Raw genomic sequence first — 13,376 nt, 5'->3', positions numbered from 1 at the left:
GGAAAAGGGAGATGATTTCCATTTATTTCCCAAATCCCGGAATCTGAAAAGAGGCCCATCCCGGACGCCATGTCATGCTGTCGGCGACCGACCTCCTCAAAAGTGAGACACTCCCGGGTGGAGTCATGTGGGAAACAGGATTAATCTTAGGCTGAAATTATTAATTAAAAAAATCCAAGTTCAAAAAATCACAATACCCACCTTATCGGTTAACGTTGGCTACATTTGGGTTTGCAACGTGGGAGGCTCTGTCAGAATGTGGGTGAAGTGGGCGGAGTGGCCCACCTCAGCTCCCATTTCTTGATTTAAATACAATAAATCAGAAAATTAAGGGAAAAAAATAAGGGTTGAGGGAAAGAGAGAGAGAGAGGGAGGTAGGGTGATGATAATGATAATAATGATAATGGGGAATTGAGTTGTCATTTTCTTCTACTCAAGGGAAGAGAAGAGAAAGGCAACTTTTCAAAGCGCTCTCTCTCCTTCTCTCTTCTGGGGATTTCGAATTTCTTTTCATTTGTATTATTGTATATGTAGGTGAGCTTTTGGCAAAAAGGCCAAAAAAAAAGGTGGAGGAGAAAAAAGGAAAGGAGTCCTGATCTGCCCACGCATAGATACGTGTTTTGGTTTCCTGAATCGAATTATAGCCGTTGGGATTGTGTTCCCAATTCCCAATTGAGGTTTAGCACGAGGAAAAACCCCTCTCCCCGCTGAAGTCTGAAGCCTCTGCTGCTCTGTCTTAATCATTGCTTGTTGTTCCATTTGTTGATTTGATTCCTCTCACCTTCTATTTTCTTCGTGTTCATCGCTTTTTTTGTTCAAATTTTTTTGAAATCACTCATCATCCCTACCCTATTTCTACTTCTTTTTCATAGATTGATTTTCTCTTCCTCTCTTACATTGGGTTCGTGGGAAGAGCTGGCTTTTCCCACGTATTTTCCGGTCTCTCCCTCTCTGAATAACGTTTGATCGGTTTCGACTGGTGGGTACGATCTTTTGGCGTTATAGTTTATATATTTGGATGTTTTGGGTTTGAGATTTATTGGTATTTTCTTTTGGTTCGCCAGTTTCCACCACTCTGCTGCTAAGCTGCCCGTGACGATCTCAGTTTTCACGGGATAAAATCACTGGGTTTTCGGTTCTCCAGCCGACCCACCTGCAGAAGACCCGTTGCCTTACAGAGATCTCCCCTCCTTCCCGTTTCTGTTTTGCTGGAAAACTGATAAAATGGTAAGGAGGCTGTGGTTTTTCTCATGGGTTTTGCTTGTGGGGCTGTTCGGTTGTGCTAGCGTTGAAGGCCTTGGGGTCAACTGGGGTACCATGGCCAGTCATAAGTTGCCCCCTAAAGTTGTGGTTCAGATGTTGAAAGACAATGGAATTCAGAAGGTGAAGCTGTTTGATGCGGATTCAGTCACTATGAGTGCCCTCGCTGGCTCTGGCATTGAAGTCATGGTTGCTATTCCAAATGATCAGCTTGCTGTCATGAACGATTATGATCGAGCCAAGGCGTGGGTTCGCAGAAACGTCACTCGTTACAATTTCAATGGAGGAGTTACAATCAAGTATCTTTTTCTCTTCTCTCCTTTTTATTATCTCTGTGATATGCATTCCCAATTCGATTGCCTTTGCCTTTGAAACTGTTGTTATCTTCCCTGTTTCTTTGTTTCATTGATGTTATGAATTGATTAATTATCACTCCTCCTACTCTCATCCTCAATACCCATATAGATGCCACTCGCTTATTTTCAGCCTTGTTAATTTAAATCTTACATTTTGTATTCTTTGGGAGGAAGCAGTTGGGATTAATTTATTGGTTGATTACTTCCCTGCCGATTTCATTAGATGTTCATTTATGGCCTCGTCTTTGAAATTTTTCGTTGTAAAGTATTTAAAGAAATTTATTGGGTACCTAATTTTATATTCCCCCACTTTTTTAGGTCCAAGTTTTCATTTTTTATTTGGTCAGCAGAATACATCACATGCTTTTCCTTTTGATCTGTTTTTGGTGCTTATGCTCTCATTGATTGCTGAGAAGTTGTTGGAGGATGAAAGAAAGTTTTGAATCTAACAACAACCGTTGCAACTACAAACTTCAATTTCATTATTGGATTCCAGTTTTCATTTCTTTTCTTATATATACAGCAGAGCAATAGATTCTTTAGGGTGGGGTTGCTGGTGTTGACAAGAGGATAAAGTGATGTTATGAGGTAGTTTTGGCTGTGACACTTGGTTGTTATGTAACATCAAATGGGACAAGACATTATTGTGAACACCAAGTTTGATCTGAATTAAATCTAAAAGTTGTTCAAAATATCACAAATAGCAGTTTTCCCTCTCTTTAACACGCCTAATCCATGCCAAGTATAATGGTTAGAAGGAAAAGCATATATAGAACGTCTATACATTTCTTTTTATGAAGTTTGAACGATGAGTGTTTCTTTCTTTCACGTGACTGTTTATAAAAACCTCCAATATGTTTTTTTAACTTTTTTATATCACAGATTTTGTCAGAAGATGGCGTAAAATCTATTTACTTTGTTGAAGTGACAGATTTATTAAAGGGAAATATTTTATTTGTTAAATTTCTTTTCTAATTCTACTTTAGTTGAAGAATCTGATTCTTCTTCTTAGTGCAATTACAGAAAACTTGGTCTAAGAATTTAATTTGGGCATCCTTGACAATTAAGATAAACCTTTCTTGGTAATGATGTAACTTGAGACTATTGAAATGGAAGAAGATTTCTAACATATCTGTCTCAATTGCTGATAAACACACCCACTACGAATATGTACCCTTTTTGGCTTATTTTCTAGCAAATTAGTTGAAAAAGATATGTTGAGCATTCTATGTCCATAGATGTAACTGAGTTTTTTTATTTTGAAAATTTAAATTTAGTGGGAATGGTAACTCTTAATTAAGCTGTCCTTATTAGCGTCCTTGATATAATTTTTGTCTTTGCACAGATATGTTGGAGTTGGGAATGAGCCTTTCCTCTCATCCTACAATGGGTCATTCTTGAATATCACTCTCCCTGCACTGCAGAACATCCAAAATGCCCTCAATGAAGCTGGGGTTGGAGACTCCATAAAAGCCACTGTGCCCTTAAATGCAGATGTTTATAACTCTCCAGAAAGTAATCCCGTACCGTCTGCTGGAAGGTTCAGAACTGATATCAGTGAACTCATGACCCAGATTGTTCAGTTCTTGAACAAGAACAATGCACCTTTCACTGTAAATATTTACCCTTTCCTTAGTCTATATGGGAACGACAACTTCCCTTTTGACTATGCATTCTTTGATGGAGTAAGCAATCCCATTGTCGATAATGGCATTTCATATACCAATGTTTTTGATGCCAACTTTGATACCTTGGTTTCAGCTCTGAAAGCGGTGGGTTTAGGGGACATGACCATTTTGGTAGGGGAGGTGGGCTGGCCCACAGATGGGGATAAGAATGCCAATTCAAATAATGCTTATAGATTTTATAATGGGCTGTTACCAAGACTTGCAGGGAATATAGGTACCCCACTTCGGCCAGGTTATATTGAAGTTTACTTGTTTGGACTTATTGATGAGGATGCCAAGAGCATTGCTCCTGGGAATTTTGAGCGCCATTGGGGTATCTTTAAGTATGATGGGCAGCCCAAATATGCATTAGATCTTTCAGGTCAGGGTCAAAATAAGCTTCTTGTGGCTGCAAAGGATGTTACATATCTTCCTCAGAAATGGTGTATGTTCAATCCAAATGCTGGTGATCTAAGCAAACTTGGAGATAACATTAATTATGCTTGCACATTCTCAGATTGCACAGCACTTGGATATGGGTCTTCTTGTAACGGCTTGGATGCTCAAGGAAATGCTTCATATGCATTTAATATGTACTTCCAGGTGAAAAACCAGGACGACTTGAGCTGTTACTTTCAAGGTCTGGCTAAGGTGACCACACAAAATATCTCCCAAGGGAGCTGCAATTTCATCGTTCAGATAGAATCTTCTTCTTCTTCTCTTTGGCAGCCCTCACTGGTGGCTTCAGCATTTGTAATGGTACTTGCATTTCTGGTCCTATAGATTTGTTTCTATAGATAACTTGATGTACCATTTTTTTTAATATATTTGTTCTTGTTAGCTTAAGGACCTATTAAATTTTGTTTCTGTTTTTTTTTTTTTTTTTTTTTTTTTAAGATTCTTTAATAAAACAACATTGAATTTACTAATCTCTTAGCTTATTAGCATATACTTTGTTTATGTGTTAGTCCTATGATGTTCATAGGAGATTATTATTTGGCACTTGGTTTTAATGTGTATGCTATGCCAAATTATCACCTACCTATCTTACCATAATCCCCATATTATTTAATTAGACTTGAAAATATTTTAGTTACTATGTTTACATTCCAAGACATCTATGTAAACTCTTCTTAGGATTACTTGTACACACCAATTCATCGTTCAATAAATCTCCATTCATCTTCATGATACCAGAAGATTTTGGTCAGTCACACGACTCAGACCTAAATTTAGTTTCAGTGGTCTCTTTGTTTTCCATGAATCATCTATTCAACCTTAGATTTTCTTTCTTATTTTCATTTCAATTGTTTTCACCTCTCTTTGATACTTAAAAAACATAAAAATAACCTCAGACTTCCTTTCTCATTTTCATTTTAATTGTTTCTACCTTTCCTTTATATTTAAAAAATATAAAAATAGTAATAAAAAAATCATGGTTATCATAGGTGTGATACACACTTGAGGATTATTCCTACGGTTTTTGGTCAGTGGGTGGCCTTGGTTATTTTTGATGATTTTACTGGCAGACAGGGACTGGAACTTTAAACCGTATTTGAATTATGTTGGGTGTTTTTGCTAAGTTATATTTTAGGAACCCAGGATTGGATCATCACCAGTCCCTTATTCCAAATAGTCTGCTTAGTCCAGCTCCTTGTTGTGGACTATTGCCATTGTCTATACAAGATGCCTCATTTAGAGGAATGCTTAATAAGTGTTTACCATGTTTGATAACTGAACAATACTCAATTCAGTGACATCAGGAGTTCTTATGTTGGTTTATTGCTCATTTCTAGAAGAGGTATTTGAAGTTTAGACCCTCGGATTTTCAAAGTTGACTTGGTAACTAGCATCATTTCCCTGCTAACTTCTTGTACCGGTTTCTCTCTCTTCTTTTTTCTTTTTTAATTGAATTTTAAATTTTGCATTTATCTGTTGTCTCCTAGAGACTTTTTTTCTCTTTGAAGCACACAAAGAAACATTGTAAGACTAGTGTCTAATATCTAGAAGAAGATGGAGCCATTGTAAGCCTTTGGTAAGGGATTCAGCCAGCATGGGAGGTGTGGGTTTGGATGTGCGAAGGAAGGGAGGGGTGGTTCTTGATACTTGTTTTTGTTGTGCCAGAGGAAAAGATATGCTGGCTTGTTATTGTGGTAGTCTGCTTGAAGATGTTGTCTCCCCCCATAGAAACCACTTTGCCATTCTTCTATTCTGATGGTATGATGTCAAGCTTAGTGGGCCTGGTAGGATTTAGGAAAGCATGAACTAAGCTAACCCTGTGGCAATATCAGAACTTGATTCACCCCCATAGTAAGGTAGTTTAATCGGTTGTCATTTACTTTTACTTGGTCTAATCCACAGTAGCTGGGCTGGCCGCTGGTGTTGCTTTCCCATCTGGGTTTTATCTTTCCTCTTTGCTAAGTTAACCAAGCCACTGGGAGGCTAAGTTAAACCAGCTAAATTGACCCAGATTTTGAACCAAGCCAAGAAACATGCACTGCCTACTGTGCTTGAAACACTGCAATTGTGAATGCCTATGACACTCATATAGTAAGCCTACCAGACTAATGCGCATCACTATCTTTGGTTAAATTTACTGTGATAGTGTTCTTGAACTTGCAAACCCATTGGACATCAGATCAGATAGGTCATTGAATCCCAATTTGATGACAGTACTGGTGCATAAGTCTCACAACCAAAGGAACTTTGCAGTGTTGATTCAGACATTTCTATGATAACATGGCCTTTCAGAAGTTGTTTTAGTGGTGATTCTGCTGGCGAAGGACCACTACAGTATGTATAATCCATATATAAACTTACTGTAAGATTCCTATACATCCTCTTCCACTATACAAATGTCACACACTGCCTAACTCGTGGCAGAGGAGTAACGAATACGTTTTTGGAGTTGCATTTGGACATCATACAAGTATCTTGGTTAGCTGTTACATGTCGTGGGTTCAACATGTACATTAGGCCATATGAAAGAACTCCCGGTCATACTGTGCTTTTGATTGTCTCCAACAACATGCAATTCTCCCTTTCATTTTCTTTAATGTGTTTTGGAATTGCACCTGCATTTCAAAAGCTTGATGAAGGCACTTTGGTAGGACCCCACCTCATTCCTCACTGGGCAGACAAAAACAATAACTAGTATCTAAAAGGAGCCTCAATTATTCACCCGAAACACCTACCAACACAACAACACTCATTTGTGTTTCTAGCCTAGCATCCACCTCTCTCATGCTCATGGACTATGGATGTGATATCTCATCCTGTCATCCCATCCCATGATCATACTCCTTTTATTGCAACTTTCAACTTTTGCTTGGATTATTTTAAAGTTCCTCCACTTCAAATTGACAGATTATATGTCTAATAAGATACGATCTTTGACTCATCTCTTAACTCAAAATTTGGATCTCAATTAGTGGGAACCAACAATCATTTCAATGGAGATATCATTTAAAATGCTAATGACACTCCATTGGTTATAATTTTAATCTTCCACTTTGATTGTTCTTAGCAAGCCATGTTGTTCTCTATTTTGCTGATGATCTTTCTAAAAGCTTTTCTCTCTGTGTGGGTCCATCTCCATCTCTATCCGAGTCTTGAGTATGGCATGCTGATTTTCCTCATCGCTTGTTTTGTTAGGTATCTTGTCTATCTCAATAAACTCACTGAGCTTCTTCATTGCTGCATGTATATATAGTTGGTTCAAAAATATGAGGATCTTCATTATAAGGTTCCTTCATATGTTCCAGTACAAAAGGGTTGTCAAACAATCACCTGCAAAGATTCTTTAAACAATAATATAAAGGAAAAGAAGTTATAGAAAGGAGGCATTGTCATGGGCTTTCCTTTTAGTCCTGGCCACAACCTATTCCATGACCCGAGGCATACTTTTTGGAACAAGCCCTTCCCATCAGATAATATGTTGTAGCGTGGAGTCTACCCGCTAATATGTGAGTGTAACTGTGTAAGTAAAACCATTATACTCTATTTGGGAAGTGTTTTAAAAAACAATTTTTGAAAACCATTCTCTCATGTTTTATGAAACAAAAGTTAGCTTAAAATTTAGAAATATTTTAAAAATAATTTTTATATGCAATACCTTATTTTTATATTTATATAATTATTTTTTAAAATAATAAAAGAAGTGAAACAATTAAAATATATATTTTTAAAATATAAACTATTTTTTATTTTTCAATCATCAAACTTGTTTTCCCGTTTTTTCTCTAAAAAATAAAAAATTATATCTAAAAATAGTTATCAAACATGATCTTATATTTCTTCTTTCGGATTATCCACGTGAAGTAATAGAGCCTAGGAGTGCCAACAATAGCATACCTTATCAAGTATGTTCCTTTTATATTCTTTTCTCTCTAATTCATGATTAATAGTCGTCTTCTCTAGTCTAGTATAGTTATGCAAAGGTGGCAGAGGTTGATAGACTAATAAGAAGAAGCTATGCTACTTATGATTAAGTAGCACGCCCAAGTAACTAGTCGATGGATGACAATAAAGAAAATGATGGGTGAAGCATGAGTTCTCTATTCTTGAAACTCATACGAGTCAAACGGAATCTAGAAATATCTCTAGCATACTTTTGCATGAAACATGGGATATACTTAAAAAATTATTAATAGTCTATGCTGAATCATTAGTAAATGGAGCTTTTTATTGTGAAAATTATCTAACAATTATGAAACAAAGTGCAAGTTTATTTAGTCCCAAGAATACCAACTCGCTATACATTTATATTTAGTTAGAACCTAATATTTTATTCATATAGCCTTATGATTTATTTTTTATTCATAGTTTTCAAAAAATTTCCAAAATAGAACATTCTTGAACATCTTTCATGTTAGTGTTTGAGTGCCCACATTGAATGTTCGAGCATCCCATCTAGTTTCCTATACTTTATACTCAAAGCTCGCATATCACTTTCAATTGCTTTTAAGTATTCTTTGCTCTTCTCTGAGGTTTTTCTATAACTCAAGTTGCAAATTTATTTCTACTTTGTCCTAAAATTCAAACATCAAATATACTTTACCTAAGCCTCCAACTCTAGACTCTTCTACTTATACTTCTAAATGTACAAGGGTCGAGCAACTTAACCATACATTAACACATAAAATATGAGCTTAAAAATTGACAAAGTAATTATTGAGGCCCCATAAAATAAGATCTCTGGTGTATCACATCACAACTTCTTTATCATAATGAGCCTGTGTTTTTAACTTCTCTTTATCCTCATGCAGGAAGTATTGAATTATTTAAAGACAAGTATAATTATTGAAGCCATATGAAATAGACTTATGGGGTACCATGTCACAACTTCTTTATCCTCATGCTCCTTGATAATGAAGGTCTAGTTGGCTTGTGTAACAAGATGCAAGGAATGTTGAATTCATCTATGACTTTTAATTGTGAACCTTACACCTAATTATTTATCTGTGTTTTAGAAAAGTATGAGACTGTTTAAAATATCATAATAATTCTTGTCTTTAATAAATATTTTTTTAAAAAAATATTCAAATATAAAATTGAATTACAATGCAATAATTACTTCTATTCAATATTCCAAACATGGCTTATGCTTGTTAGGTTGGATCATCATAAGATGAGATATATGTTTGGACCCACTTGTTAATTTCATTCTTCTAATTCGTCAACAAAAATAATATTACACCCAAGTTGAAATTGGTGTTTTACTTAGGTTGTTAGGTTGTTGTTGGGTGTCGGCAGCCATGGATTTAGAGCAATCAAAGGATGTTTTTTAGGAGGGAAATCTATGGGATTTCCACCCATAATGGGGATGGATTATATTAGATTTAGGAGTGGGTGGTCAACATGAGGTGTAGTTTTCAAATAGTGGATTGTACAAGGGGACCCATTACAGAGTGTGCCCAGTGGCATAACTCATAACAACCACCAACTAATTCAAAAAAGACTTGTCCCTCCTCTTCCTCTGTATGGGTAATTCAAATTTCAAAAATTTAAGTTCTTTAGGGAGATTTGGAAAAACCTCATTCTACATTTCATATGGGGTGTCTGAATTTGGCATAATTTTCTGAAAAAAGCAGAGAAAAAAAGAAGAGTGAAATTGGTTTTGGGAGCATGTACAGATGTACTGATAAATGTATGGAGGTGGAGAAAAAGGGGAAGGTGGGGGACAAGAGACTAGCAGTCGCTGCTGATGATGAAAGGACAAGAATCTCCAAAACCCCTGTTTCCCATTTTCATGAGAGTCATCTGGCAACCATGGATAATGAAAATTCACGTGGATCCTGGAATCCATCTGTCCTCTTATCTCCTCCTAGGCTCCTATCCCCTCTACACAGTAGAAAGAAATGATCTTGAAGATAAATAAAATTGGCATCACTTTGAGTCTTTGACCGTCGACTTGCCTCGGAAACTGTGACCGGCCCAGCGTTGTGAACCCATATTTTATCCTCAGTGATCAGCATCTCGTTCATTATAAAAATTGTCATTTGTATAGAGATATGGTTTGCAAAACTTCAATGTTGTCCTTTTTTGTTTTCGTTTTTGTTTTTGTTTTGGGTTTCTGCGTTGGGATTCTAGTCTGACAAATAGAGGCCAGAGCTAAACAGCTACCCAGAAAAGAAAGGGCTTTGAGAAAAATGATAACGATAAAAGTAGGAAGCAAGGTAACAAGTAAGAGGTAAACATATAAAATAGCATTATATATATAAGAATTTCTGAATAGATTTTAGTGTTTCAACTATGATTTACACTGGGTGGACATTGGAGGGTGGTGGAAATGGAGGGTTGAAACTTTTGAAAACTAACAAATTTAAGGGATAATTAATGCTCACTGCTGACTGCTGATTGCTGACTGCTCACTGGTCACTGGGAATGGAAGAGAGAACAGCCATTCTCATCTCCATGACTTTCTTATGAGAATTGGAGTGCTTATAGCTCACAAAAGTAGGGCTTTTGGCCGGCCTGTATTCGGGCAGCAACCTGCCCGACTTGTACCTCACACCACATGCATTGCAGAGTGTTTTAGGGCCTAATGGTCCTGCCCTCCACTGTGGGGTCCTCTGTGCTAGACAATGGGTGCACCTCCTTGGCTGCCCATTACTCCCCTCCAAATTGCCCCACCTCTCCTTGTTCCCCTTCTCCACCTCCACCTCCACCTCCTCCCTTGTTTCTTCCTCTTCTTCTTCCTCCTCCTCTTCTTCTTCTACTTCCTCTTCTTCTTTCACCATGCTGTTGTTATTGTTGTTGTTATTGCTGCTGCTCTCCTCCTTTTTGGGCACAATGAGCTCACTGTCAGCCAACCAATAAGCTTGTTGAAGCAAAGGAGGGTCAGAGCTGGTAATATGGAGGTTTTGGTTTTCCGGGTTTAGATGGTGAACCCAGTTGCTGAACGAGGTGGTTATGGTTGTGGCCCTTTTTCTTTTGCTTCTGGCCTTGCCTGGGATTACCAAATTTTGCAGTGGGGACGAAGGTTTTTGTTGGGGTTTCTGCATTGACTGCAAGGGTTTTGAGGGTTTCGGGGTTGCACTATCACTTGCAACATTTTTGGGCGCCGGGAGGCAGTTTCCGGTGCTGGATAAGCAGTCCTCTACGAAAATTGACAGCCACTCTAAGCTAACATCCACTTCCTGCATTTATTTATGCCCAAAACGAAAAAAAAAATCAGTATCAGAAATCTAAGATAGATATTTGGCCCAATACTGTACAGGTGAACAAACCAAAAAGAGCAGACACAGCATGTATACATGTAAGAGGACAAAAACCCAGTTAAAAAAGATTGTGTATCTCTATCAGAGACTTGCACAAGAAAGAACATGTAAAAGAGGAAACCCCAGAAGAAGTTAAAGTGGCAGGAAAAAGCCCCCAATGGCATGTAGAACATGTATTAAAAGTACAGGCAGAAAACAAGAGCACTTCATCAACTCTACTCAATCCTCAAACTCAAACCCTCATCAGACAAAGTACCCATATTAAGGAAAGGAGAACTTGGAAAGTAAAACAAGACCACAACTTAAAATAGTACCCAAAAAACATTAAAGAAAGAGAGCCCTGACCGTATTCTGGGTGGAGAAAAGATCATCAAGAGAACCAGCTGATAAGCCCCCAAGCTTGGAGCAGACTGTGGAAGGGACCTGCTCCTGAGGGTATTCACCGGAAACTGATACTTCCCGGTAGAAATCCATAACCACCCTCTGCTATATTTTTGAAACCCACCCAGAAATACAAATAGGGAGATAAAAAGAAGGGAGAGAGGGAGAGAACACAGGAGAAAACGTAGTCTTGAGCAGCTGTCCCCCAGTGGTCCTTTATGGCCTCTTGTGTGTCGGCAGATAAAGCTAAAATAACAAATCTAAATTCAATCAATCAACCAAAGCTCTCCCTCCCTCACTCTCACTTCCTCACTCTCTCTCTCATCCTATCAATCAATTTCTATGTACACCTAACTGCCCGTTACTGCTTACCACATTTCCTCACTTTGTATCTTTATATTGTCTATTTCCTACTTTCCTCTCTTGGTTTCACTTAAGTAAACCATGTTTACCACCCCCTAAACCCAGTTGTTTATTCAGCTGGTGAGAAACCCAAAAAGGAAAAAGGTTACTGTTTGTGTGAGGGAAGCAGAGAGAGTGAGAGGTTATTTCTTCCCATTTTACCCAAAAGCTTTTGGTTTGGATGCAGCTGTACAGTGTACTGAAGGAGTAATTACTGTGGCCACAAGTCTAGGCCTGTTATCTCTTTATTGAGATTTGAAAAACTACCAAGTTAATCCAAGTACTACTGTTTGTGCATTAAGGTGCTGGATATTTAATGAATCAACAGCCTCCAGATTCTAACTATCAGAGGACCAGTCTACGGTAAGGAGCCAGATTCTTAAATTTCTTAAACCAGGATCACCAGGTGGTCTTAAATATATAGGATAAATTAGGAGTGTCAGACAGATAATGGTCCCTTCTGATGAATGGCTTTAGACTAGGAAGATCTGAAAATTTCAAACATCATTTCCAAACGTTTCTTTTGTTTTAGTAAGGGAACTTCAAGTACCAACAAAGAAGGGGTTCTTTGAGAATCTGGCTCTAATACAGTTAACCCATGAACTGAGTTGGGTTCCTCTCGTTGCCCAATACCTAAAAGGACCAAAACCCACTTTTTATTTTGCTCCATATGTAGAGTCAGAGGTGAATTATATGGAAAATCAACTCATATAAGTGGGTTTTACAGCCTTTAGCTTTTTCATTATAAAAAAACTTCAAATTGGGAAGTTTTTTTCTAGCCTTTACCAGGGGGACCCTTCAGCATTTCCAGGAGCATGTTCCTTTTTATGTGTTAATCCTTTTTTCTTTGTTAAGTGAAAGGTGTTGTTTCTCGGGTATAAACACAAAGGGTCCTAAACGTCTGCACACAAGATCATGGGACGTCAATTCAGAGCCTACAAGAGATGCCCCTTCTGCTGCAAATGCAAGATATGGTTTTTCCTAGAAATGAGAGTTACGGACTTTGTTCAGAAAAGAGAGAAAAGTCCTTCAGTCGTGACAGGGGAAGCGGGAAAGAATCGCTAAATTGGAACTTTTAAAAATAATGTTATTGCTGTGCTATTTGACTGAACTCCTGAATAGGACATTGTTTTTCCTTTCACTTTCACTTTTGAAACATAATCCCACATCGATTGCATTTTCAAAAAGAAAAATGAAACCCCACATAGCATTGGAAGGAATCCTTGGATTAGTATTTAGTTTACTTGGAAACGGATGCATTCAACATCAGCCAATCTTACTCCCTAAATTCCAAAAAAAGCCAAAAGTCCGAAAAAATCAATGTCAACCTCAACAATTATGGTTTTAGAATACAACAAAAGATTACATTTTCCCTTGTTTTTTCTTCCGTTCCCTTCTGTTTTTACTAGACATTTTTATGGTTCACATGGAGACATGAGCATGCACGCTTGTACCAGCACTAAGAGCTTGGTGACACATTACGACATGTTAATAAGACCCAAACTCTTTACATTATGGTGTCCAAATCCACCCTGTATATATACCTTGAAGCAACCACTAGTGTCATGCTATGTGATCATTAAGCTGAA

General features: G+C 37.6%; 2 protein-coding genes across 3 annotated transcripts; one reads left to right on the top strand and one right to left on the bottom strand.

The window, feature by feature from the left end:
- The first annotated feature begins 344 nt into the window (after positions 1-344).
- Positions 345-4,212, top strand: LOC100252192 (glucan endo-1,3-beta-glucosidase 8). Of its 2 annotated transcripts, none has more exons than XM_002276967.5 (3): positions 345-979; positions 1,065-1,559; positions 2,962-4,212. In XM_002276967.5, the coding sequence occupies exons 2-3, from the start codon at positions 1,225-1,227 to the stop codon at positions 4,064-4,066; spliced, it is 1,440 nt and encodes a 479-aa protein (XP_002277003.1). In that variant the 5' UTR covers positions 345-979; positions 1,065-1,224; the 3' UTR covers positions 4,067-4,212. The 2 variants fall into 2 exon arrangements, with proteins under 2 accessions (XP_002277003.1, XP_010653839.1); XM_010655537.3 differs by having other exon boundaries at positions 345-983.
- A 5,756-nt stretch (positions 4,213-9,968) lies between these two features.
- On the bottom strand, positions 9,969-11,721 carry LOC100258862 (GATA transcription factor 2). Its single transcript, XM_002282189.3, has 2 exons — positions 11,350-11,721; positions 9,969-10,923 (listed from the first exon to the last, which is right to left on the bottom strand). Exons 1-2 carry the CDS (start codon positions 11,476-11,478, stop codon positions 10,153-10,155), a joined length of 900 nt encoding a protein of 299 aa, XP_002282225.1. The 5' UTR covers positions 11,479-11,721; the 3' UTR covers positions 9,969-10,152.
- Positions 11,722-13,376: the final 1,655 nt, after the last annotated feature.

This window comes from Vitis vinifera, chromosome 8, assembly GCF_030704535.1.
Source record: "Vitis vinifera cultivar Pinot Noir 40024 chromosome 8, ASM3070453v1".
NCBI classification, from domain to species: Eukaryota; Viridiplantae; Streptophyta; class Magnoliopsida; order Vitales; family Vitaceae; genus Vitis; species Vitis vinifera.
This window is presented reverse-complemented; position numbering and strand designations above follow the sequence as displayed.